The sequence below is a fragment of the Zingiber officinale genome, chromosome 3B (genome assembly GCF_018446385.1).
Source record: "Zingiber officinale cultivar Zhangliang chromosome 3B, Zo_v1.1, whole genome shotgun sequence".
In the NCBI taxonomy this organism is placed as follows: domain Eukaryota; kingdom Viridiplantae; phylum Streptophyta; class Magnoliopsida; order Zingiberales; family Zingiberaceae; genus Zingiber; species Zingiber officinale.
Window position 1 is genome coordinate 131,846,083 of NC_055991.1, and position 27,434 is coordinate 131,873,516.

Consider the following 27,434-nt stretch of genomic DNA (forward strand, 5'->3'; position numbering starts at 1 on the left):
TTTAAATCACGTACTCAAGTTTTAAAATTATCAAATCACATATCTCATACTCATTTTGCCCCTCCGCATTTACTCAAATCGATTACTACAGTATCAATTGTTTCGGGATATTGTTCATTAGCACAGTAAGATCTTGAATCAATTGTTACACTATAGCAATCAATTACAAAATCGATTTATATAATCAAGAGAACAAGATGAACACATAAAATCTGGGTTTATGTCATTCCGAGCTCTAAGTTTACCAATCGATTTCGACTAAAATCGGTTAATGGAGCTAGAGAGCTCAGAATGACATAAAACCATATCCTATATATTCGTTTAGTTCTCCTAATTATATTTATGTCCTTAAATATCAATTTGATTGTATTATATTAAGAGTAATAGTTTTTTAAACATGTTTATATTTAAAAAATTATTGTCCTCAATATGAAGTATAGAAATAACGTTTGAGGGTGTCGATATTATCAAAAGAATTAGACAAACATATATTATATAGTTTCATATTATTCCAATCTCTCTGAATCCATTCGTCGATTTTTGACTAATTTCAGCCAAAATCGACTAATGAATCTAGAGAGCTCAGCATAACATGTAACCATGTCCTATGTGTTTGTCTAGTTTTATTAATTATATGTACGTACTCAAATATCAATTTGACCCACTATATTGAGAGTAATAAATTTTTTGACACATATCAAATTTTTTGAACACATGCGTTAAAAAAATCGTCGCTCTTAATATAACGAATGAAATGACGTTTGAGGGCATGAATATAATCAGAAAAATTAGATAAATAAATATTTTTTTTTTAGCATTTCAATCTCTCTATGTCCATCAATTAGTTTTGACTAGTTTTGATCAAAATCGATTGATGAATCTAGAGAGTTCAGAATGACATAGAACTAGATTCTATGTATTCGTCTAGTTCTTCTTATTATATCTATGTTCTTAAATATCAATTTAATCTATTATATTTAAAGCAGTGATTTTTGAACATAAAATAAATTTTGTGGACATATTCATATTAAAAAATCATTGTTCTTGATATATTATATTAATTGATGTTTGAGTGTAGAAATATATTTAAGAGAATTAGACAAATACATAATACCTAATTCTAATTTTTTTTAATTCTCTAGATCCATTAGAGAATTTTGATTGAAATCATTGTTAGATTTAGAGAGTTCAGAATAATATAATATGAAACTATATCTTATATGTTTGTTTTCTTGCTTATATTTATACTTTAAAATATTAATTTAATTAATGATTTTAAAAATACAAATTAGATTTTAAAATTTAGATTTAGGCCACGTAATCGTAATTACGAGCTCCAATATAATCATAAATCTTAATAAGTCAAGCTCAGCAGTGGCAATTTTTTTGGGTTTATTTTGGTATAATACTAGTTAAAATTTACTTTAAAACTAGTTGAAATTACTCTAATTAAAATTGCTCAAATAATGTTATAATAATTTGATTACAACTTCTATAAGCGCTAACAATATATATTTTAGAAAGATATTTTAAGGGAAAAAAAACTTTTTATATATATATTTTTTCAGGCACCGGCAATAAAATAAAAGAGCCTTTTTTATTTTAACCAAATCAATTTCGAAATACAGTAAATATTTTTCATCAAACAAAACCGATAATAAAGTTAATCTACGTAAACCCAAAAAAAGGTTAAAGGAGAATTAACCTGATCACGCATCGGACGGCAACCATATTTTCTTAACGGACTCAGGCTATCGGGTTTATAGGTGGTCCATACGAACCAAAAATTTCGGATATCCTATAATGTTACCCTCCATTTTGCGTGGATGTGTTCGACATTTCTCCAATGCTAAAGGGCGTTATTGGATTCGGACTCATTTCTTTTGCCCCACTTTCCCTGACCTGCGAAGGCGCTCGGAAACTTCCGCGACAAATGGCAGTTGCGAATCGCAGAATGCGAGCGCAGAAGCGGAACCCGTCGTCCCAGATTTGGCGAGCGCTTTCTTGATCTCTGCGTTCGTCTTCGTTTTTGTATAGATTCGATCGGTTCGAGCTGCAATGAAATTCTTCAACGATTTGCCGCCGATGGATCACTTTCGATCCGAAAACATGAGCCTCGTGCAGCTCATTATGCCCGTCGAATCCGCTCAACACGCCGTCTCCTACCTTGGTGAGCTAGGACTCCTCCAATTCAAAGACGTGAGTAGCCCTAAACCTCCGGATCTGCCCTGTTCATCCCTGAATTCAGCTGGTTATGTTTGCCTTATCCTAATATCCTATTTGTCTTTATTGTGGAATTGATTTTCATTCCTGCCTTGTACTGATGTGGTCGGTACTGAATATAACATCTTTCTGCCACAAATGCTCCATAAAATTAACTCGTCCAGAGAAGGGTGAAAAATTATCGCAATTAAATCTCGACGAATCATTGGCTGTCAGATTGCAAACGACAATATCGGAGATTGTTCGATATGTTGAATGTGATTAGTTTTGGGTCTCGGATTTTGTTTGTTCTAAATTTTTGATGCAGTTGACTTATGGAGCATTTGCTTTCTCTAGACTCTTCTTTTACTTTTGCAACTCTTAGTGGTTTTATGCTCTTAAGAACGTGGAAGACTCATGGGCATAGAGTTTCTAATTCCTCTTTTAAGATCGTGAAGTGATTGGTAATATAACCGCCCTCTCCTACTGTCATTGCAGATCTGCGATAATATATAATATGACACGCTATACTTTCGTATGATAATAACTTATGTTCTTATCAACCTAATTACGTAACATTACTTTCACATCCGTTTGCATAAACATGTAGGTATTTGATATTTATGCCCACGAACATTTATTTGTATGTGAGTTTGTGGTTGACCCTGATTTCTCCTCATAGTCATGCACATTATTCAAAATGATAAATTGAAACTGAGCTAGATTTTTCAATATTGTTTAACATAGGCAAGGTGGCTTTGGTCCATTATAAGAATATAAAGGTGATTGATACCGATTGTATGACAAGATCCCTTAACCAACCATGATGGCGTGAAACTCAGTGTACCTCTCCTAACACTTTTGTGCTGTGGAAAATATACAAGCAAATATAAGAAAATGACAGTGAACTTGGCAGAATGGTCCACCTCTCTTGAATAGAAGAAAAATACTGCTGCCCGGGAAAAGCAAGACTGGCCATGACCAAGGTCTATTCTCCAAGCATATTATGGCCAAGAACAACCAATCAAAATTGTGCACTAAGTCTAAGACTTGGCACAATCACTCAGATTCCTTGACTGAGTCTTGGTGATCTATCTTAGTCATGTATCAAACTAATAACTATTAAACCACCAATTAAATTAATTATTTTAAAAATGTGTTTGGCCATTTTGAAATATTTAAAACTAAATCCAGAGTTAGTAAGGAAATTGAGTTTCAAACTCTAATGATTCATATATAAGAGATTGATATTGAGCTTAATCTTCCTTGCATTTCAAGATAGGGAAAGGTAATGTTTTTGACAATTCATTTCTTCAACCTTGACCTAACTCATCCACTGGATTTGTTCAATTTTACAATTAACAACATTTTAGGGTAGTCACATTCTCAGCTCACTGTGATGGTTGACACTTATTACTAAAGGGCATAATTTTTCCTTTTTCATACCATGTTGTGCTGACAGTTGTACACCAAAATATGTAATTGTGTGACATTTGGCATTGCAAATGCTGCTTAATGTAATTCTACATGACTTTATAATTTTTTCCTATCTCACTTGTTCAACTGGATTGCCTTAGCATTGCATGTACCCAATGACCTTTTTGATGCCTTGTCAAATTTTCATATTATCTTGCTAATATATAGTCATGTTGAAACCTCCATTTGTGCTAATCAACTAACATTTCTCTCTTCCTATTGCATGTGCAGTTGAATGGTGACAAGAGTCCTTTTCAGAGAACATTTGTTAATCAGGTATGTACTTAAATAACCTTTTTAGATTTCTTTTATTCTAATTAGTAACCTTGGATTTCATAGGAGTTGAACTGAACTGTTAGTGACTTGCAAGCGATATCAGACTAAATATAAGCACGAAAAGCACGGTGTTTGGTACAATCATCTATTTTGAAGTTGCATTGGATAATTAGAACCTTTGGCTGTGATACTTCTTAAGGTTCTCATTTATATCAGGTTATGGTGAAAGAATATAATCAATTTCCTATCATGTTATGTTTGAAATATTATAATAAATGTAATGTTTTTATATGCCACTGTTGGCCATATTAGTTACCTATGGTTCTGGATTATTCATTTGGTTTAGTTAGCAGTAGCCAGTAAGTAGGATTCTAAGTCAATACTGGGAGACCTATTGCCTCCATCCATTATGATGAGTCAGGACACAAACATGCAGCATTTTTGGCATACTAGCCCGGATGAACAGTTGGACTGACTTAGAATAGGATCAGAAATGGTGAAGTGTGGAAACATTTCCAGAACTTTAATGCTAGGCAGAAGAATAGCAAGTCATGGTGAAATATTCTAATTTCTTAGATGTCAATAGGATTTGGGCCACATAAACCTATATAGACTCTAAGCAAGGTTTTCTTAGTTGATCTAGGCATACTTGTTATTGCTATCAACTTTCAAGCTTTCGTGCTTCATTTATCTTAGTTACTGGGACTGTGTTTGTTCTTCCTGATCTGGAAAACTAATGTTTGGAGTGACAACACTGAAACATAAAGTAATGATACAAAGCTGTTGCATTTTATGGACCAAATTTCTATAACACTGTTCATTGCTCAAGGAACAACATTTGAAGGGAACTAAACTATCATATAAAAAATAGGAAGATTTAGTTCCATGACAATTACACATGGTAATCACCCTTCTAGTCGTTACTAATATTCAATCCATTGAATCAATAACCCTGCTGCAGCTTGCTGCTGCGTCCCAGTCAACTTTGATACTCAATCAGACATCATGTTGCCAATTTCACATAGTATATGCTTTGCATCTATTAAATAGTTCACAATTTGCATCAATTAGAACTTCCTACAATGATTTAATAATGCAATTGCAATGTGCAAAATAATTGATTGGCTTCAATAACATGTAGGGTATGTATATGGTTTTGATTTTCTCTAGGATAGCAATTATAAGGCAATTTCAAGCAGTTGGCAATCAACCCTCTGCTTAGTGCCTAGATGGTATGCGGGAGTCTAGACGTTTGACATTAAAATAATATTAAAATAGGAAAATAAATGTATTGCATTAATAATGACTAATATTAATGCATATGTATACCAATTGTATTCTTATTTAATATAATTATAAATAAATAAATAAATTATAGTTCATAAGTAAACACCAACACATAGTAAAAATGAAATATTTTATGTTTCATATTAAAGCCAAGAATCACAAATCTAAAAACAAAAAAAAATGTGTGCTGAGATTAAATGTTGAAAATTTTAACAATGATTAAAAAAATAGATGAGAGGATGGAGGTCTCACCTAGGGAAGAGAATTGTTGATTGATAGTTGGAAAATGGATAGTGGCCCCCCTACATTGAGTGAAAAAGAGGATAAAGGTGCATGAAATGAGAGACTCAGGCAAATAAGGCGAATCGAGTGGGCTAATGAGTAGAAAAATAATTCAACAACTTATTAAAAACCATTTTTGTTTTCTTAGACTGGCTTGCCCAACCACTTAGGTAGTTTGCTTGGGTGGTCTGCTTGGGCTGCTTTTCACAAGGATTGTGGATCCCCTAGCAACTAAATGAAGTGGCACTTTGCTGAAACTGCTTAGGTGGCTGCCTTTTAAAACAATGTTTGGAAGTTTGTATTTCGTTTCATCCTTTTTTAATAGAATGGTTTGCTAGAAAACTTATACTTAAATGATATCTTAAATGATATCAGCCAAATGATTATATTGAAAATCACAAACTAAGGGAGATGGCTAGGGTTTGAAAGAGTTGAGTGGAAAATTTTAGAGGCAATGGATAGGGAAAGATTTTTCACTAGTTTGTAATTCTTTGGAAGGAAGGAAAAAGTTTAGATTTAGAAAATTGATTATTTTAAATTTTTTTGATTACTTTAATATATTTCATAAAAAACAATAATGATATTTGACCAGATTTTTTGGTGAAAATTGAACATAATATCGCCTCTACCCCATTCGGGTGGAAGCAATATGTTTATTTGCCAGGAAACATTTAATAGTTGCTTCCTTTTGTTCTTCTGTTTCCTTTGACAGGATCAATGGGCTCATTTCCTTCTGTCAGTTCTACTGTAGGAAAGACGGCTAAGTTTTTTTGTACAGTTCTGAATATCTGATGGTTCTTTTCTCTGTTCTACCATCTTGTTATTGTTGTTGGCTTCTTTTGCTTCAGTTTCTTACTACTTCAGTCTATAGCAGGTTGTGCATCTGGATTAATTACTATATTATCTGACATTAATTTTTTTCTACTCTGAAAGGTAAAGAGATGCAGCGAGATGTCAAGAAAACTAAGATTTTTTGCTGATCAGATAAGCAAGGCTGGTGTTACAACTTATCCAAATCCTGATTCAGAAGAAGTGATTGACTTGGAACAACTAGAGGTAAGTTGCTTTGCTCAGTAAACTTTTGTCTTATCATCTTTTGGGTCACAATCATAAATTTACTAACAACATCAATATTCTATTACTTTAGATAAGATTGAGTGAACATGAGGGTGAACTTCTAGAAATGAACAGAAACAGTGAAAAGTTGCAACAAACATATAATGAGCTCCTTGAATTTAAGTTGGTGTTGTTAAAGGTAATTTTCTAGTTACTATAGTGTGTTTTGGTGAAAGATTATCTTAATTTATTACTGATGTTTCATGAAACTGAAACTGCGAGTTTGTCTATTTCTTTCTTAACCCAGTTTGCAAAGTCCTAAATGTTCTTTTGTGCTTGAAATTTGTTAGTAACATCTAATTTCATCTGTGAAGATTCAAGTATGCTTATTGATTTTTTTCCTCCATAGCCTATAGGTTATTTGGTCATTATATTGACTTCTAGTTTTGCTGGTTCTGCACAATATACTTCTTTGGATGCTTTTATCCATGTGTTTGGGTGGCTAAAATCTCCATGGTAACCTAACATAAGAAGAATTTATTTTGTATTTGTCTTCCACTCTTCACTTTTTCAACCATGAGAGAACTATAAACATATGCTAAAAAACATATTACATAAGAAGGCTTGATATTTTTGCCTGTACTGCTTGATATGGACATCAGTGTTCCTGATTTAAAGAGTACACATTTGGTATGAAATTCAAAAAAGAAAAAAGTAATGATATCATTATGCCTAACATACATGCATGATAAGATATAAAGAGAATTATAGGACCAATTCAGAAATAGATTCTTTATTTATCCCTAATTTGATTGTATGAAACTTGTATTATGATATAGAAATTTTGACTAATAGTATGAACATTATCTCAATTCCCATTATCAATCTTTTTTAAGCCATATTTATATGAATGTTTAAAATGTAAATTCATACAAAAATAGGTCTACTTGGTTAGGCTAGCATCAATTTGTACTAGAATTATCTGAATTACTTAAATTATTTTAATTTTTGTTACACTGCCAAACATTTTCTTTGGTTACTTCTACTTCGTACATCTTCCATTCCATTAGATTCAACTCTTTTTACTATATATCTATTAGATGTCTTTGAATATATCTAAGCCATCTCAAATTATTTTCTTTGTTTTATCAATCTACTGGAGTTGCGTCTAATTGCTCTCAAATATTAATATCTTTATTTTATCCGTTCTAATAAATTCACAGATGCACCTAAATAATCGCTGCTCTACTATATTAACTTTGTGTATGTGTTGCTTCCTAAGAATCCACCACTTCAATCCATAATATAACAAAAAAACTAAATATTTTAATTACATATTAATGTCCATAAGTAACCCTAAATAAGTACTTCTATTTATTGTAATATCAGTATATAATTATGTAATGTAAATCAAGTGTGCAATCATCTAATGTGAAATATGAAACAATGTATTATTCAGTATTTTGTTGAATACATTTTCGTTAATATTGTAAATCAACCATCAAAATTAATCATATTTCTCATAAGCCAATTAAACTCTCACAAATTTTATCTTAGTGGATATTATTTCTGATATGATATACCGAACATATGATGAATTTTCATATTGTTGAAACAGAAAAAGTTATTCCTGCTCGTCACACTAGTTTTTCCAATCCAATAGATCCTAGATCCAATCATAGCAAAACAAGTTTTGAGTATATTTGCTATTGGATTGCTTGTTTGATAAAAAAAATAACTCCCATATCAAACTAGGTTAAAGTTAATTCATGTGGAATCACTTATGGTTATCCAATTAACCAATTACTAAAAGCTTTAGGTTTAGTGATACAGGTTATCGAAGTTTAAAGTGTTCCAGTACAAACAGGGAAAATCACATTCGTTGATTTTCTTTATGATCATGGGAAAAAAATTTCAATAATAAAAAAAAAGAACAACAGATTGTCTGTGGGCAGTCGAATTGCAACCATATTCTTTGAACATAAAGGGAATTCCTCTTATGCTGTTTCTTGTATTTATTGATATCAGCGGAATGTATTTTTTAAGGCATTTTCCATGCTTCAGTGGATTTGCACTTATCATGTTCTATTCCAGGCAGGTAGATTTCTTGGCTCAGCTCAAAATCATCTAGTCATGGCAGAGACTGAGTTAGTCGAAAATACATACTCTATAAAAAATGAGGACAGATTATCTTTGCTTGAGCAGGTTATTTTGCTTCTCCTTTGCTAACTGTAGTAAGTAATGCCTTTTAGTCATTTGGTTACTGAAATGAGAATATCATTAAAAGTCTATGCAGCCTGAGCCTTCAAAAAAAGCTGGATTGAGATTCATCAGTGGAATTATATGTAAGTCAAAAGAGCTAATATTTGAGAGGATGCTGTTCCGTGCCACCCGGGGTAATATGTTTTTCAATCAGGCACCAGCAGGGGAGCAGGTCATGGATCCAGTGTCTGGTGAAATGGTAAGAGTAACCTTCCCTTGCATTCATTTTCTAATGTTAGTCATATTCTTTGGTTGGTACTTGATGCGATTTATTTTCTTAATGATTTTGAAACATAGTGAATGTCCCTGACAAATAAAACTAATAGTCTAATATTACCTTAAGCTCAGTCTTCTTTTCCTTAAGCTTCTTTTTCAGCTGCGCTTTATGTTACACGTTGGTACTTTTTTTTAATGATGTTCAGTACCTTTGTGCTTGTATTGTGTAGGTACACAAGACTGTATTTGTAGTTTTCTTCTCTGGAGATCAGGCTAGGAGCAAAATACTGAAAATATGCCAAGCTTTTGGTGCAAATTGCTATCCTGTACCCGAAGAGAACAACAAACAGAAGCAACTGACTCATGAGGTATTCTGTTTCATACTCAGTTCATCATGTCATGTCATTAGTCTTAACTAACCATTTAGACTTCACTATGTGTAACAATTATGGTAAGGATGACAAGTCTGAAATATATAGAATTTTCACATTCAGTAATTGCCTCTTTTTTAGTGTAAAATTTTATTCTGAAGTTTATCAGGAAGTTATATAATATTTATGAGTTATCTTCTGCTGTTCATGCTACCAGGGCATATCAATCCTCTTGAAATGATATTTTTTCTTTGGCTCTTCTCCTTGAAGAAAATGTAGGTTATGCATTATCTGTCTGATACTTTTTAATCTTCTGAGATGCTGGTAATTTTTAAGCCATTCATCTTCTCATTTTCTTAAACTAACATTATCATGGAGTTGAATATTTTGAAGAGTCAAGTGTTATATATATATATATATATCTATATATATATATATATATATTTTATATTTATACATCTAGGAAAGAATTTTAAATTAATGGAGAATAATGTCTTATATTGTTATAAATTCTCTTATTGATGTTTTTAATTGAATTAATTATATCTGTATTCTGCCCTTGCGATTATGTGATTGATCTCAAATGCTTAGTTTTTCCCATTGCTCGGTAGTCTTATAATAGATGCCAATCATATTTCTTACCACATCCATTGTTTGCTATATTATAGAACATTTTGTATCATCAGGATTTAGCAGTTTGGCGTTTTGTGAACTTGTCACTATGTTTGTGGTTGAAGCGGGGGAATCCGCATCATTGCTCTTGTTCATAAAACTAATTTTGTTTTACTTTATTCTCATCTAGGTTTCATTGCGCCTCTCTGAATTAGAAGCAACTCTAGATGCTGGAACATGCCATAGAAATAAGGCCTTGGCTTCAATTGGTTCTCAACTGTGGAACTGGACTATCATGGTATAACTAGTTACCATTTGCTTCCTCTTCTATTAGTTTGATTTGAACAAGATTTGTCATATTGGTGAAATAACTTTCCTGCAATACATGTTTGCATACCAATTTATTGTAAATAAGGAGTGCACTACTGATTTCATTCTATTTTTAGGTAAAAAAAGAAAAATCTGTATATGATACTCTGAATATGCTTAACTTTGATGTCACAAAAAAGTGCCTTGTTGGAGAAGGATGGTGTCCAACATTCGCTAAACCACAGGTGATAAATAATTCATTGTATTACTATCTTAGTTGAAATTATAGAATTTGAAAGTGTTTATATCATGGTACTATAGTTAACATAGTGATTATTTATAATAGTTTAAATGATCTTTTGGTGCCACAGATCAAGGAGGCTTTGCATCAAGCAACAATACATAGCAATTCTCAAGTGGGAATAATATTTCATGATATGGACTCTTCTGAGTCTCCCCCAACATACTTCAGAACAAATCGGTTCACAAATGCATTTCAGGAAATTGTGGATGCATATGGGTTTGTCCTTGGAAATCTATTAATTTCTCCTTTTTCCTTCAGTAATTAACTTGATATGGAATATGGATAAATTACAATCATGTTGAAAGGAAGATGATTGCATGAATTTGAGCTAGTGACGATGTTATTTGCCTTCAAGCCTCATATCATTTATCTTTCCTTTTCCCTTCACTTGTATTTTATTAATCTGCCTTTTTGTAATTTTTTTATCTAGATAAAACTTTTTGAATTAGAGCACCTTCATCATTGTTTATCCTGTTAGTTTGCCCATATAAAATCTCAATTACTACAACTACTTGAATAGGATGCTATTGTTCTTTGTGTGGCTGCAACAAGTAATTTGACTATTTTTTTTAACATTTCTAGTCGTTGAAGGTTCTCAATATCTAAGAGTATATTTCAAGTCACTTCTTTGATCAAAATAGTGCCATCAGTTAATAACAAATATCATGGAAGATTGTTTTGAATGGATTCTAGAAATCCAGAATTATTTAGAAGTCTATGTTTCTCAGGCAATGGAAAGGAAACAAGCTCGAACATAATTGACTATTTGATCTTCTGTGAAGAGACTTTGCAAGAATTAACTAATAATTGAAGAATGATTCTTAACAAGTTTTTGGAATCACGTTTTGGTAATTCCACATTTATGATAATGTTTCTTGTTCGTGTGCAGTGTTGCCAGATTTCAAGAAGCAAATCCTGCTGTTTACTCGGTCATTACCTTTCCATTTTTATTTGCTGTGATGTTTGGTGACTGGGGTCATGGTTTATGCTTGCTGTTTGGATCGCTGGTTCTTATCCTTCGTGAGAAAAAGCTAGGATCTCAGGTTCTTCTCTTCAACTTTTTGAGAATGCCTTTGGAAATTATTGACTACAGATTTGTCAAGAGTTTCCGAGTTAAATGCCACTTAAGCCAACATGGTATTTACTGTGTGGAATATTTTGTATTGAATCCTTTTGTAATGCATCTCACTCTTACTTGGATATTTCTCATGTCTCTAATAGAGTAGGAATTCATGCCTACATGTTTGAGTCTGTAGCACGCGTGAGAACCATGCTAGATTTGCAATCCTTGAATATTCCATATTATAAAATGCCTTAAATTGTCAGATCTATAAATCTATGGATGAACATTTCAAGTCTGATCCTATGTCGTCTAATGAGAACTATGCTAAACTTGAAAGTCTCTGATATTTCATATCATTAGATGCTATGATTTGTCAAATTTATAAATGGATGGATGGACATTTCAACTGTATGTACTATGATGTACTTGCTTAGAGGCCTATTAGGATGGTCTGATACAGTTAGGCAATGAATTGATCAGTGGATCTGTGTTTAAGAAATCTGAAATCAGATTATGTGCCTACATTCACTAGGAATTTTGAGAAATTATTGCAATTTCTAAGTATTGGTAGAAAGGGTTTGTACTATGTACTTTGCTCCTGATGGATCCATTCTTGTAGTCTTCCAATTGTTGAGCTTATTCTGGTGTACAATCTCATTATTCCATGTACAGTTGATGTTTAATGTACAACAATAACGATAAATTGTGAGTACTTAATATTTGGCCTATGATGTATTGGTCTTATTTTTCATTATTCTACTGTCCACACCTTCTCTAACATTCAATATTCTTAATTATTTTTTGGTCCATTTGCATACAGAGCTTCTGTATCTTGTTCATTGCCCCCCGTGGGTGTAGCTGAGTAGGTACTCGGGTGGCAGAGTTGCTTCATTCAGTATACTGTTCATTCATTCAACATTAAATTAACACTATCATGACTGAGCCTTGCTTTTGAGTTGCTATGCCAGTTACTTTTTTTCTATTCATTCATCTCTCTGGTCTATTCCTATCTTGTCACTTTTACTTCACTCTCTGAGAACCACTATAAAAGGAAATTGTTCATTTTTTTTATTTTTTATTTTTATTTTATTTCTAGCCTTCCAAGAACTAGGAAACCTAAGTAGATGGCTGATGGCTTAATTGGGTAAAAAATGCAAACTTTTCTCCCCCTGAGAACTGCAAACTTCCAACTAGCTTCCAACTCTTATCTCAAAAAAAGGAAGAAAAAACTAGTGAATTGATAGCTCATTCAAAGGACTGTATGAGACAGTTTAGGTGTTACGCATCATAGCATTTACCAACCATCAGCTAGGAAAGAAAATATGTTTCAAAGTTGTATATAGTTTATTGATTTATCAATCATTGTGATATAGTTTGATCTCCTTTTATGTACTTTTTTTTTGCTTCTATGCAAGTGCCATATGAAAGATTCTTCACCCCTTATCATTCTCTTAATTGGGGGATGATTATAATTTTGTCATAGGTAGCCCCCCTCTGCCTAAATATAGGTAGGTCCCTGCCTTAATATAGATTATCATTATTCACATTTTACATTTTCACATTTTACTAAGCCCTGTTCTATTACAAATTAGGTCCTCCACACACTCTTTATCCTTGACATCCCAAAGGGTGAATGTTAAACTAGTACAAATCTTTATCCTTGACATCCCAAGGTTGGTGTATTATGGCCTCTGGCTTAATATAGCTCATATTTTAATCTCATTTCTACTGTTCCTTGATATCTCTTTTTTTCTTTTAGAAGACCTCATTGGTGGACATCCCACGTTCTGAATGTTTGAGCTAACTAATTGTAAGACTAGGAGTTTGCATTATATTAGAATGATCAGGTAGTACATTAATTCTATTATGACATTCATCATTGTAGAAATTCTAAATCTGGAAAATTTTAGATTCTTAGTCCCCTCACACAGATACACTCCCTTTGCAACCAAAAACATTTATCAAAAAATTTTCTGTTCAGCTTCTTATATCAATTGTAATTGATTATTTTGCATGACCCGAACGTGGTAAGTAGATAAAATGTTTTGATGATATTGCGACTGGCTGGTTTGGTTAACTTTTGGTTATGATGACCTAAGATAAAAAAAACTTCTTGACTGGGTATATGGACTGCTTCCCAGAAACTCGGTAGCTTTATGGAGATTGCATTTGGAGGACGCTATGTACTACTGTTGATGGCCTTCTTTTCAATATATTGTGGACTCATATACAATGAGTTCTTCTCTATTCCCTTCTATATCTTTGGTGAATCTGCTTACAAGTGCCGTAGTACTGATTGCAGGTAAATGATAAACCATGCCACTGTATAATAGCTATTTGGTTCAGTGGATTTTATGGTTTCCCGCACATTATTAGGACACTGTAGTCAACATAAGATGGACACATATTGTTAATTTTTTTAAAGTATTTGTTTTGTATTTGCATTGACTTATTGTCTCTTTTCCCCTACTGACTTTTCAGCACAGGTAGCTTGTCATTATTTTAGTACATGATGGATAAGACATATAACAAGATAACATAAAGCAACACAATGAGAGATAGTAATTATGATGCTATTTCTTTGTTTTACACTCCCCAAGTCAGAATCTCATATTTTTTGCTATAACCGAAAGAAAATCTTCTGCATCAAATCCTATGAGGCCCTCTGCAAGTCTACTTTTAATGTTTGAAGATTTGAAACTCTGCACTTCCAACATCATATCTTTATGGTCTATGTGGGTCTGATTTGAAACTATGCAGTTTCAACATCATATCTTTATGGTCTATGTGGGTCTGATTTGAAACATGCAGTTTCAACATCATATCTTTATGGTCTGTGGGTCAGACTCAGACCTTTATTGCGCAGATGCACAGTTAAGGTCCCTTTCTGTTTGAACACATTGAGGCTCCTACTTCCAAATACTCCATGTTAAGGTCCCAATCGAATAAAATACCCAAACAAGGTTTTAACCAAGGCATGCTACATGATGTACAACAATGTTTTGGTCAACATTGTTTGAAGGTTAAAAATTGGAACTGTATTTTATGGGGTCTTGATAGGAAGTTCTAAAAATAGGGTCTTCGGTTTGTCTTTTATAAAAAAAGGGCATTTCTTGGCCTTTCTCCCTTAATTAACAGAATATCTTGGCCACCTGAATGACCCGATTGATGATGACCTAGTCCACGACACCTGGATTCCTCTAAAGCCAAAATAAATTGCAGTTGCAGTCTTGCAACTCTGATGTTTGTACTATTTGCCTCTCCATTCCGGAATGCTATTCTTTGTCCTAGTAGAAAAATAGTCACTGGGATGTCACATGATATGAAGTGCATCTAAGCAATTTTGTCTGGTCCACAGTTTATACAGGTACCTTTGCATATGCTAGTTTTCGGTTCCAATCTGTAACTCATTGGAGCTTCTCTCCTTTCTGTTTTTACCAAAAAAAAAAACATTGATAATCAATGTTAGAGTTGAAATATATGCCTTTAACCATAATACACAGATAATTACCTTCTGATCAAAGATATTGGGTGTGAATGAGAATTCAGAACATACTCCTTGAATTTCAACGGCATAGTTGAAGAACCACTATGCTCTCCTTTAGTGCATTATTAGATTTTAAGATTACTACATTCAAAAAAAAAAATGTATAAGATACTGGCTATGATAGTTTGCTGGATTATCCTGGACTTATTCCTAAGTTTTCTGTGTGGTGCAACATGGGTACCATTTCCATTGTTAGATACGTTGGTACTTTAGTTGATATAGCTACTAAAAACTTCCATCAACCATGATAAGGGTCAAACTTGTGTTAATTAATGCATTTATCACCAACATAGTTAATCATTCCTTGCCAAATGCATTGACATGATACATTCTCAGCTCAAATTTTAAAACCCCTATGTAGTTCAGTAACTCTGCTGTTATAGATATTGTATGGTTCATAGATGATTGTACTTTTTCTCAAACTCTTGCTTTTATCACTTTGAAAAAATATTTGTTTTTCAGTTTCTCCAGGTTTTTAATTTGTTATTTAAAAAAATAGTGTCATTCATTTCTTATTTTAGTCGCTGCTTCTTAAGGATTTTTCTTATATACTTCATTTCAATTAGCTAAGCCTTTTGTATTTATGATATCAGATGAGTTAAATAAATTATTCTGTTTGGATTTTTTCTGAACTTGGTATTTGAGTTGTGCCTTTTACACTAAAGAGATATTCTTGTCTTATATCTTTCCTTTTTTTCTTTCTTTTTTTTCAAACTTTTGTTGCAGTGATGCCCAGACTGCTGGTCTTATTAAGTTCCGTGATCCATACCCATTTGGGGTGGATCCTAAGTGGCGTGGAAGTCGCTCTGAATTGCCTTTTTTGAACTCACTCAAAATGAAGATGTCTATATTGCTAGGTGTATGTCAGATGAACTTAGGAATCATATTGAGTTACTTTGACGCCAAGTTTCATGGAAACCCCCTTGATATACAGTATGTCAAAATTGTGCTTGAATATATTCTATCAACCAAGGTTTTGAAATATTAATTCCTTTACTTACTTTTTCAGGTATCAGTTTATCCCGCAAATAATATTTCTCAATAGTCTCTTCGGTTATCTTGCACTTCTTATTGTCATCAAATGGTGCACAGGATCTCAAGCTGATTTGTATCACGTAATGATTTATATGTTCCTTGATCCATTTGGAAATCTTGGAGAGAATCAATTGTTTTGGGGCCAGAAAGAATTGCAGGTTCATTGTTCATCTTATTTACAGAAAGATGGCCATGTTTTTGTGTGCTCTACACATTTAAGTTTGCTTGATTCTGTATGCAGATGTTGTTATTGATTCTAGCTGTTGTGGCAGTTCCTTGGATGCTCTTCCCAAAACCATTTATATTGAAGAAACAACACACAGAGGTAGCATTTTAGTGTCTATGCTTACTGCCTCCATTTATGGATGATCTTTGAGAAAAGTAGCTTTGGATGTTCAAGAAAAGTCACTATGAAACTGACTCCATCGCTTGATTCATTTATTTTTTTACCTGTAATGACATGTGAAATATCTGTAGTAAGCTTGTAGAAGCTATATTTCATTTTCAAGAAATTGCAGCCCTGTTTCTATTTAACTTGATACAACGTTTTACATTTCTTATGAGTCTTGGCTCTTGAGACTTAGCAATAGCTATAATTTAAGAAATATGCTTTAGAGAATATCCAAAGCATCTATTTATATTGTGTATGATGTCCTTGAATAGCGATTCCAAGGCCGGACCTATGGCTTTCTTGGGACATCTGAAATGGATCTTGATCATGAACCAGATTCTGCAAGGCATCAGCATCAAGAAGATTTCAATTTCAGTGAGATATTTGTTCATCAGATGATACATTCTATTGAGTTTGTCCTAGGTGCAGTCTCCAACACAGCCTCATACCTCCGCCTTTGGGCCCTAAGGTAAGTGTCATATTAGACCAGGTTAAATTTTACCAATGTCTGCCAATGGTTGTTTTACTGACTTTACTGGTTTCTATTGGCATTCAGCTTAGCACACTCAGAATTGTCAACTGTCTTCTATGAGAAACTACTACTACTTGCTTGGGGGTAAGCAAACAAACTTTAATAATTCATCTATCACTTCCTCTAGCAACATTTATCATAAAAATTGATGCAACAACAAATTAGATTGCTCCTATTAAGTTTCAGCATGGGTTACTTCAATGATTCTCTTGCACCATATAATACTGTTGTATATTTATTCTACAATTTCATCAACGCCCACTGCAAAAAACTTGTCAAATTCTTCCATTGCGATTGTATGCCAGATTTACCTACCATTTGCACAGGTATGATAGTATAATCATCCGGATAGCAGGTCTTGCTGTCTTTGCTTTTGCGACAACATTCATTTTGCTAATGATGGAAACCCTTAGTGCATTCCTTCATGCTTTACGACTTCATTGGGTTGAATTCATGAACAAGTTCTACCATGGTGATGGCTACAAATTCAAGCCTTTCTCCTTTAAGGCACTCGCAGATGAGGAGGATTAATAGTTGGTGCAAGATGAAATCTTTTGCTTCACTGACAAGTACATGAAAGTTTGATAGACAAAATGGAGCAGTATTGAATTTTCTATAGCAGTGGCATGGTAAGAGAAATAGGGGAACAAAAGACACTTGAGATTAGCACAATTTTCCACAAGCTGTGGGTTTCGATAGCCTTGACAGCATGGACGCTCTTTGGCGTCTGACAGGCCAAGAAATCTCACAAGAAAGAGAATTCTTCTGGATACAGATTAGCTGCATAGTCAAATGTCCTCAAGGATTTTGTTCCTATTTTTTTAGTCAAATAGAAATGTAGATTATGTTGAATTTTGAGGCCTCCATTTGCCCTCATAATTTGTTCAAATCGGCACCATATGAATCCACATATAATGAAAATATTTCTTTTTTTCGTCTTCTTCTTCGTGTTTCCATTATTTTGCTTGTTTGTGCTGATTGCTGCTCCTTGTTATTATGTTTCTGTCCTTCGACTATTCGTATTATTCAAGTAACGAACCGCGAAATTGCTGAGTCATGATGTAGAGCTTTCAAAGCGGTCGATTTGGATGGATTTGGAGTGGGAGAGTACTGGGCTCCCGGTGGCTCAACTCATTAGACTCGGTTGGATCGTGCGGGTGCTTTTGCCTTATATTTCCTTAGAACTGTAAATGAGCCGAATCAAAATAGTGTTTAAATTTATTTAGTAAGATAATTGAGCCAGTTGAGTTTAAAATGAATTAAATTTTTAAAATGATTGTAAAGTTTAGTTTGATTTATTTTTAATGAGTTTGAGTTTATTTGAAGGTTGGCTTGAGCTTGATTCATTTAGATGATATCTAACTTTCAATTTAAAATTATTTTTAGTTATTTAATTAGTTATTAATTAATTAATTATTGAGTTTGGTAATTTAAATTTATTTATTTTATTTTATATTATTATTTATATACTATAATTTTATTAATAAATATAATTCGTAAATATTATTTACGAATATTATTGATATTGTTCGCGGTCGGACATTTAGATGGTCAACTCACAGTAAAATATTGTGCTTTTCCAGCCGGTGGCCAGTCACCCAGGATGGTCAATAACTGCTGTGTGAGTGAAAGAGAGAGAGAGTGTGAGAGCGTGAGCGTTCCTCTATACCTCCTCTTTCGATCTTCCCCAATTGATTCGACGGCCCTCCGCGTCCAGCGAAAGTCTTCTCATGCTGAGCTCTCTTTCTCATCATTCCCCCTACCATTTCTCATAGCGGATTGAACCCTGGTGGGGCCTATCACCGGAATCTTCCCCCATTTCTATCGATCGCAGCCAAAGAGGAGGCGGAGCCAGCGAGGAGGAGGGAAAGATGAGCGGAAAGGGAAATTGGTCGCCCCCGGCGGTGACAGGAAGACTCTTCACCTTCGGGCTGGTCTCCTTGTGGTACGCCTCCAATATCGACGTGCTCCTGCTCAACAAATACCTCCTCAGCAACTATGGCTTCAACTACCCCATCTTCCTCACAATGTGCCATGATCCTGTCCGAGCGCTGAGTCGATGGACACTGGGGACGTGACACTCTCCGCTGTCTTCGACTGGTGATGTGGATCTCCGGCGGACCTGCAAAGAAGCCGAGCCGGGAGGGGTTTTCCGACGACGACCCTCCGACGCTCAAGTCAAGCAGCGAAGAAGAAGAAGAACAAGGCAATGTTACTATGGCTACAGTGATGAGAATTGCATACCTCCGTCGAAGTCTGGGGGTCCTTATATAGGACCCCGGGGAGGCGCGGGCACGCTTCTCGATGCATACACGGTTCCCCAAACATACCTCAGTAGGGTTGTGTCAGAAAAGCATGTCTAACGTCATTCCGCAATCGTCCGAGCATATCCCTGATGTGACGGTGGAAACTCCCACCGTACGATACTCTGTCCGCTCCGGCCGTCAACCATGCTGCTTGTCGGCGGCAGGTGTCTCGAGGACGAAGTTACCAGCTGTCCTTTTTGTCTCTTTGCGCTTTTACCTGTTCCCGGGCTGAGCGGACCAGCCGCCGGCGCTCATGGCCTCCGGGAATGCTCTGGTACCTTAGACCGGGAGGGGAAGCCCTGCTCATGTGCTCGGATGAGATTGCGCCTTATTGTCCTGTGGCTCGGTCGAGCGGCCTGTCCGCTCGGCCCAGAGCATCGGAAACCCAACCCCTGATCGAGCTGTCTTTCGTCCGGCCTGGGAGACCCATGGCTGGACGTTCGGTCGGCCGGATGCTTGGTCGGCCCGCCAGTCTGCTCGGCATGACCCCTGTCCGCTCGGCACGATCTTGGGGTTGACCCTCTTGACCATTGACCTCCACGTGTCGTTGATCTCCCGCCAACGAGGGTCCCCCGTCCTTACCACCGGATCACATGTCTCCCCTCAAGTCTAGTCGAAGGAGGCGCTAAGTCCGACTGACTGGACTGCGTCTGTGTGGCGTGTCTGCCGCTCATCCACCGAGATTAGTGTCTGGCCATCCGGGGACTATGCAAGTAGGTAACGCCGCTCAGCGTGTCCTCGGTTGGTACTTGGAAAGTTTCGTTTGCCTACCGTTGTCCCGTCGCTCTGGCATCGGTCACGCTGATTATCCCTAGAAAACTCCTCGGCCTTTGTGTAAATCACCGTCATTAATGCTGAGCACGCGGCCACACCCGCATGATGGTGCTTTTTAAATGCGACCTGTGAGCGAGCGCCACGTGGTCGCGCATTCGTCACCGTTCACTCGAGTCATTAGGTCTGATGTGACCTTTGGCTTTTTCGAATTTGACGGTCAGATCCCCTCCTTGGATCCCGTAACGTGGATCAGACGGCTCCGGTTGATCGAGTCCAATGTTTATAAGCATATCTCCTCTTCGGCCGCTTCACGATATCGCGTGTGCATCCGAAGGCTTCTGCTTCTTCTCGTCCAGCGCTCCGGCGAGCTCGTTGCTTTACTGTCTGGTGATCCACCACCGCCTCCTTCGGTCCTATCTTTCGTAAGGCTCCTTCGCCCTTTCCCTTTTCAGTTTTTCTGTGTCTTCCTCCGCACCTTCGCCGTATTTGTGCCTTCTTAGACACTGTTCCGGTCATCCTTCTTCTTAACCTTTGCCATCTCTTTCTTTGGCCCTTATCACCAATGGTCAGTTCTTCTCATCAGTCCGACCTCGCCCCCGGCCTCTGGTATACTACCACAGAGAGTCGTTTCGACGAGAGGGATGCACTGAGCCTTACCTGAACCTTTGAACTTCCCTCTGACCACGAACTGATACTAGCCACACCTTCTGATCGGTCACACGACTCTCTGACCGGCACTGTTTGTTTTTTCTGAGACTAGTTCGTGACCGGTCTGCGCTTTCCTATTCATCCGTTCCTCCTTGAGGTGTGTAACTATTTCTGTCTCCCGCTCGGCCAACTCGTCCCCAACTCCTTTAGGTTGTTGTGCGGGGTGGTTGTCCTTTTTAGGCTGCACGGCATCCCCTTAGTCCCTAAGACCTTCCACTACTTTTACTACCCCAAACAGTCCGAGTGGAGAACCTTTCTCTTCCAATCGTGGATCGGTCTGGTCTTCTTCGACAAGATGCCGACCTCGAACAAGTATTGGAAGGAAAACTATTTCTATCTTCATTTTCCCGAACGGCCGTCCTTTCGTACTAAATGGCAAACCACTGTGTCGAGCCAGCCGGATCTCGGTAAATATAAGAGCCAGCCAGACTACCTTCACGCGGCCAATCTGCTAGCCGGGCAAAGATTCTACATCAACAAGTTGCTCTACGAGGGGGTGTTATATATATTTGGACTGAGCCCGATCAGAACGAAGCTTCCGAGCAGCATGGGTAAGCATTTTCCTCATCCCCCTTCCTTTTTGTCTAACTGATTTATTCTTCTTTTATGCAGCTGACATCATGTGGCACGCCAAGGTTGCTGACCGGCTGAAATTGAAAGCTGCCGAGGTGGAGGCAGCGGCCGCGAAGGAGATGGCCGATCTGGGCATCGCCTCGATCGGCTCACACGAGGGTGAAAGTGAAGAAGCCTCACCTACGGTTGGAGAGTCGACCGTTCGGATCCCTGCAACTACACCGGTCGGTGATGTTATCTCGTCTGCCGGACAACCAGCATCGGAAGAAGCGGGGCACTCGACCGAGGACTCCCCCCTGATAATACTCAAACGGCGCCGGACGGATCTCCACACTCAGTCAGTTACATTTGTGGAGCCAGTGACTGAGCCGACCGCAGCCCCTACTGTAGCAATCGCCCCGGCCCCTACTCCAGTCGAGGCCATTTCTTCGGACCGAACTCCTTCCCAGTTTGATCTGTCGCTGGCTTCCCTTAGAGCGTCGCCTGTAAGTTCCCAACAACAAGCTCCCGTTCGGCTTAGGCGTTCTAGTATAGTATCCGCCCCGCTTGGCGAGTCATCCGGGCGCGCAACCTCGACTCAATCTGATCCGAGCGGTCGTCGAGTGGTTAAGGCCGTCCTCCACCTCCCAACGGAAGAATTTCTTCTAGCAGTTGATCGGCCAGTCGCCCCTGAGCACCAGATTACTATCCGTGGGCCGCTCGCCAGGATATGGGAGGATGCGAGAGCCCGCGTCGCCTTGATGACTCCTGGTCAGCTCGACGACAGCCATATGCAGCAAGCTACCGGGGTATGCTTCTTAACACACTACATGACTATTTGACTTGGTTCGTGATATTATTTCCTCTGTACACAGAATTGGGTAGAGAACATCGCGGTCAGCAACCGCCTGGCTGCACTGGAGGAAGAATTAAAAAAGCTTCAAATTTCCGGAGGGGCGCCAGCTCAGGGACCCTCATATGCCACGCTTCGAGCCTAGCTGAGGAAATCGGAGAAATTACTGGCGGCCGAACGGCATAAGTCCTCTGGCTTGGAGACCAGGGTAGCGGGCCTTGAAGCCCAGGTCAAGTCTCACGACCGGGAGATGAAACTTGTTATCGATCCGTCCGACAACCTCCGGAACCACCGTTGTGCCGACCCAGAAAGGGTGGTGAGGAACACTCGGCACTTCACCCCATCTGTATATTGATGTAAAGTGGCGGTGTTGTCGAACTTACCCAGATGGTCGTCCAGGTCAGTGATCCCGTTGTATTCCCCGATCGTCGGGAGCGCGTAATGCCTTGGTAGTGGGTCGTGCAGGATGACCTCGGAGAACTGTCTATTGATTCGCTCGGGAGACGAGTCTATCCGTGGCGCCTTGCCTTTTCTATTGTCCCGCGCGGGGGCTTCGTCTGACGAAGATCCTCGGTCGAGGTTGGCCTGAGCGACTTCTGACGACGTTTGGAATAAAGCCCGATGGAACGGTATCGGGGCGGGCGGAGCTTCCACCTGAGTTCCGGTCGGACCTTTGTTCTGGCCCCATATTGAGAGCTGCTCCGGCCGGTCGTCTGGTGCCGCCCGACCGCCTGATGCCGACGTTGCCTGTTGCGCTAATCGATCGGCTTGAACCTTTTGATGTTGCTCGACTATCTTGGCCGCCCGCGCTTGGATGAGCGCGTCTAGTTCTTCGGGAGAGAGTGTCACCATGAGTTGGCGTCCAACTTCTTCCATCGTCTCTGCTCGGATTTAGGTGCGTTCCCACAGACAGCGCCAATTTGATCCTGTCCAAGCGTTGAGTCGACGGACACTGGGGACGCGACACTCTCCACTGTCTTCAACTGGTGATATGGATCTCTGGCTGACCTGCAAAGAAGGCGAGCCGGGAGGGGTTTCCCGGCGACGACCCTCCGACGCTCAAGTCAGGCAGGGAAGAAGAAGAATAACAAGGCAACGTTACTGTGGCTACAGTGATGAGAATTGCATATCTCCGTCGAAGTCTGGGGGTCCTTATATAGGACCCCGGGGAGGCGCGGGCACGCTTCTCGATGCATGCACGCTTCCCCAAACATACCTCAGTAGGGTTGTGTCAGAAAAGCATGTCTGATGTCATTCCGTAATCGTCCGAGCATATCCCTAATATGACGGTGGAAACTTCCACCGTACGATACTATGTTCGCTCCGGCCACCGACCATGCTCCTTGTCGGCGGCAGGTGTCTCGAGGACGAAGTTACCAACTGTCCTTTTTGTCTCTTTGCGCTCTTACTTGTTCCCGGGCCGAGCGGACCAGCCGCTCGGAGCTCATGGCCTCCGGGAATGCTCCGGTACCTTAGACCGGGCGGGGAAGCCCTGCTCATGTGCTCGGATGGGATTGCACCTTATTGTCCTGTGGCTCGGCCGAGCGGCCTGTCCGCTCGGCCCAGAGCATCGGAAACCCAACCCCTGGTCGGGCTGTCTTTCGTCCGGCCTGGGAGACCCATGGTTGGACGTTCGGTCGGCCGGATGCTTGATCGGCCCGCCAGTCTGCTCGGCATGACCCTGTCCGCTCGGCACGACCTTGGGGTTGACCTTCTTGACCATTGACCTCCCTCTTGACTATTGACCTCCACGTGTCGTTGACCTCCCGCCAACGAGGGTCCCCGTTCCTTACCACCGGATCATGCCACATGACCGCCTGCTCGCTGTTCAGCTACGTCGCCATCACCTGGGTCCGGGCGGTGCCATTGCAGACCGTACGCTCGCGGCTGCAATTCCTCAAGATCGCCGTGCTCAGCCTCGTCTTCTGCAGCTCCGTCGTCAGCGGAAACGTCTCGCTGAAGTATCTACCGGTCTCGTTTAACCAGGCAGTGGGCGCCACCACGCCCTTCTTCACCGCCGTGTTCGCCTATGTCATGACCGTGAAGCGGGAGGCCTGGATCACCTATGTCACCCTCATTCCGGTTGTCGCTGGAGTCGTCATCGCCAGTGGGGTAAGTAAGATACGATCTTTCTTCTCTCTTGGCATGTTAAATCGAGACTTTTCCCATACTAGGAGGATCATCATTTGTTTTGCGTTTGTAATTGATAAGGAATTTGCCCTGAAATCTTAGAAAAATGAGGAAAAGATTGAATTGGCAAGGAACTTATGCACTTATCCCCTCCAGATCATGGGTTAGATGTGGATTTTTGGTTGGTTTTTTTTATAGACCTGTAAACAATTGGACAATGCAGGAGGATGCTGGATTTATAATTGTCTGTCAGACAATATTCTTTTGTACCTGATGCAGAAAAACTCATAATGACCGTCTAGGAAATAACCAGTCATTTTAGATAAAGTGATATTTATAGGTGGAATATTCTTGTTTCAGCTTAGAATAACCTATGATCCTGTTCGAACGATGAATCAACGGACGTTGGGCACGTGACGCTCTCCCAACTGCTGACGTAGATCTTCGACCGGTCGTGTGGACCTCCGGCGAACCTACAAGGAAGTCGGGTCGGGAAGGAGTTCCCGGCGACGACCCTCCGACGCTCAAGTCAGGCAAGAGGAAGACGAGAAAATGACTCTGAATATGCGAGAATGCGTACCTCCGCGCGAGGTGTGAGGCTCCTTATATAGAGTTGTGAAGAGGCTCACGCACGTATACCGAGGCGAACACGTGTCCACTAACCATACCTCAGTATAGGCTTGTCAGAAGAGCTTACCTGACACCATACTGCTACAGTCTGAGCACATCTCTGATGGGAGAGCGGAACCCTCTGTCGTAAGATCCTGCGTATGGCCTGGTTGTTGAACATACCCGCTGTCAGAGGATGTTCCCTTGTCCTTTTGTCTCTTCTTACCTCATTCCGAGCGTCCGGCCGGTCGGCAGTCACCTCACGTCCGGTCGGTCGTATGTGCTACTCCGCTCGGGAGATTCCCGGTTGTGTGCTCTGCGGAGACTGTTCGCAGTATTACTATTTTAAGCCTTCGGCCGAGCGCGCTGCCCGCTCGGCCATACAACCCTATTCAACATGAGCGTCGGAACCCCCGACTCCCCGCCGGGCTATCTTTGCTTCCGTTCGGTCCGGTCGGTCGGTCGCCCCAATCTTTATCCACTCGGTTAAACCCCTAATTGGCCTTTTACCTTTCAATCTCCACGTGACGTTGACTCTACTTAAAGGGGGGTCCCATCCTTACTGCCGGATCAGCCTAGCTTAATAATTCTTGTTCCCTTATCTGTAAATCTTGTACAATAATCTTTATGCAGTTCAAGCATTTTTTTTATTTGATTTTTTTTATAGAATTTGTCTTTCCTTGTTCTCTCTGCTGGTCTTTCTTTGTTATGCCATCCTTGAACAATTTGGAGCTTATGAATGTCGTATGACACTTATGGTTCATTTCTTATATGGGGAGGTGTATTGTTTGCTTGGAATACATTGATGTGCTTTTGATGATTGCTAATGCAACCCCAATAGACACAACCTTGACTATGACACACTCAACTCAACTAAAATGCCTTAAGTTGCTAATGTGCACAACTGAGATGAACTAAATCAGGCAGTAGGCTTTACATAAAAAAACAAACTTATTTTTGTTTAACCTAAGTTTGTATCTTATTTGTTATGTTGGTATGAACTTGTTGAGGATGAAAATTGTGGAAGAAAATCAGATAGGTGCCAGTAGAAAGATGGTAATATGATGGTTGTATGAATTTTGAATTTCTGAAAAGGCATCCCCGCTCGTAAGGGACTTGCTAATATGAACTATTTGGTGTATCGTATCTATTGATTTAGCAAGTGCCTTACTTAGCAAGGCACAAACCTGGCATATAACAAGATACAGAATCAGTTGAAAATGATTATTAATTTATTCCCAAACTTCATTAATCTTCTCCTATATAAATGCACTATTATGAGACACTTTGAACATGTGTCTGCACGTTTCACCATCTATATTATCCAATGTGATTATTTTCTATCCAAACCTACTTAAGTGGCAATAAACTGAGTGGTTTTTGAAATCTCGAGCAATTTCATCCATAATTGTGGATGTCGGTAGCACCAACTATTATTTGCACTCAACTCCAGATTGAAAGTTTCCTGTTTATACTGGTTATTTGATTCTAGATCGAGATATAATGATAAGTTCTTATGATTGTAACATTGCAGGGGGAACCGAGTTTCCATTTGTTTGGTTTTATCATGTGTATAGGTGCAACTGCTGCAAGAGCACTCAAGACAGTATTGCAGGGGATACTTCTGTCTTCAGAGGGGTACTGGTTGTATTTTAGTTCCATACACCAATTATATCATCTTTATTCACCATATTTTAATCTGCATGTCACAGCCTCATACTTCTTTTTCATGAGAGTGGACCAAAATTTTCATCAAGGGATTGTTTGGTTTGTTACAAATGACCTTAAGTTGCACATATATCTAGAATTAGGGAATCAAAGCTGCATACAACCAAGATTTGAAACGGTCCTTGATATTTGCTGCTACAAGTAATCTCACAATGCAACAATGTGTAATACAAATAAAAAATATTAAATATACAATTAGATATAGATTATGATAAGGAGCATATATTTGTGTATGTATATATGTTTTAAAATGGTCACTCTTAATATTTACTCCTACAAGTAATATTTCGATGCAACACATATGCAACGACAATAATAATAATCATGTTTTATCCCACTAGATGTGGTCAGCTATATAGATTCTTTTATGTCATTGAGCTCTATCTCCTACTATATTATTATTTATACTTAAATAAATTTTATCTTATTTTATTATTACTAACTAAGTCTTTTTTGGTTTTCTTCTTCCTCGTTTGATATGCGTGTTTGTCATAATTTCACATCGCCTTACTGGAACACTTATTGGTCGTCTAAGTACATGTCCGTACCATTT

General features: G+C 38.6%; 2 protein-coding genes across 10 annotated transcripts; both read left to right on the forward strand.

Annotated features, from left to right (window-relative positions):
• Positions 1 to 1,885: 1,885 nt before the first annotated feature.
• On the forward strand, positions 1,886 to 18,162 carry LOC121967806 (V-type proton ATPase subunit a1-like). 9 transcript variants are annotated; one of them, XM_042518266.1, is made up of 19 exons: positions 2,102 to 2,199; positions 3,910 to 3,954; positions 6,236 to 6,295; positions 6,457 to 6,579; positions 6,671 to 6,778; positions 8,674 to 8,784; positions 8,867 to 9,040; positions 9,288 to 9,425; positions 10,231 to 10,338; positions 10,487 to 10,594; positions 10,721 to 10,869; positions 11,543 to 11,696; positions 13,858 to 14,018; positions 15,990 to 16,196; positions 16,273 to 16,456; positions 16,540 to 16,623; positions 16,962 to 17,158; positions 17,246 to 17,305; positions 17,548 to 18,162. In XM_042518266.1, the coding sequence occupies exons 4-19, from the start codon at positions 6,475 to 6,477 to the stop codon at positions 17,750 to 17,752; spliced, it is 2,253 nt and encodes a 750-aa protein (XP_042374200.1). In that variant the 5' UTR covers positions 2,102 to 2,199; positions 3,910 to 3,954; positions 6,236 to 6,295; positions 6,457 to 6,474; the 3' UTR covers positions 17,753 to 18,162. The 9 variants fall into 9 exon arrangements, with proteins under 9 accessions (XP_042374195.1, XP_042374199.1, XP_042374196.1 ...); XM_042518267.1 differs by lacking the exon at positions 6,236 to 6,295 and adding an exon at positions 4,018 to 4,170 and having other exon boundaries at positions 2,104 to 2,199; XM_042518261.1 differs by lacking the exon at positions 6,236 to 6,295 and having other exon boundaries at positions 1,886 to 2,199.
• Positions 18,163 to 19,092: 930 nt separating this feature from the next.
• On the forward strand, positions 19,093 to 26,935 carry LOC122055245 (probable sugar phosphate/phosphate translocator At3g11320). The gene is made up of 4 exons (XM_042616613.1): positions 19,093 to 19,251; positions 24,218 to 24,526; positions 26,688 to 26,791; positions 26,866 to 26,935. The coding sequence occupies exons 1-4, from the start codon at positions 19,093 to 19,095 to the stop codon at positions 26,933 to 26,935; spliced, it is 642 nt and encodes a 213-aa protein (XP_042472547.1).
• The last annotated feature ends 499 nt before the right edge of the window (positions 26,936 to 27,434 follow it).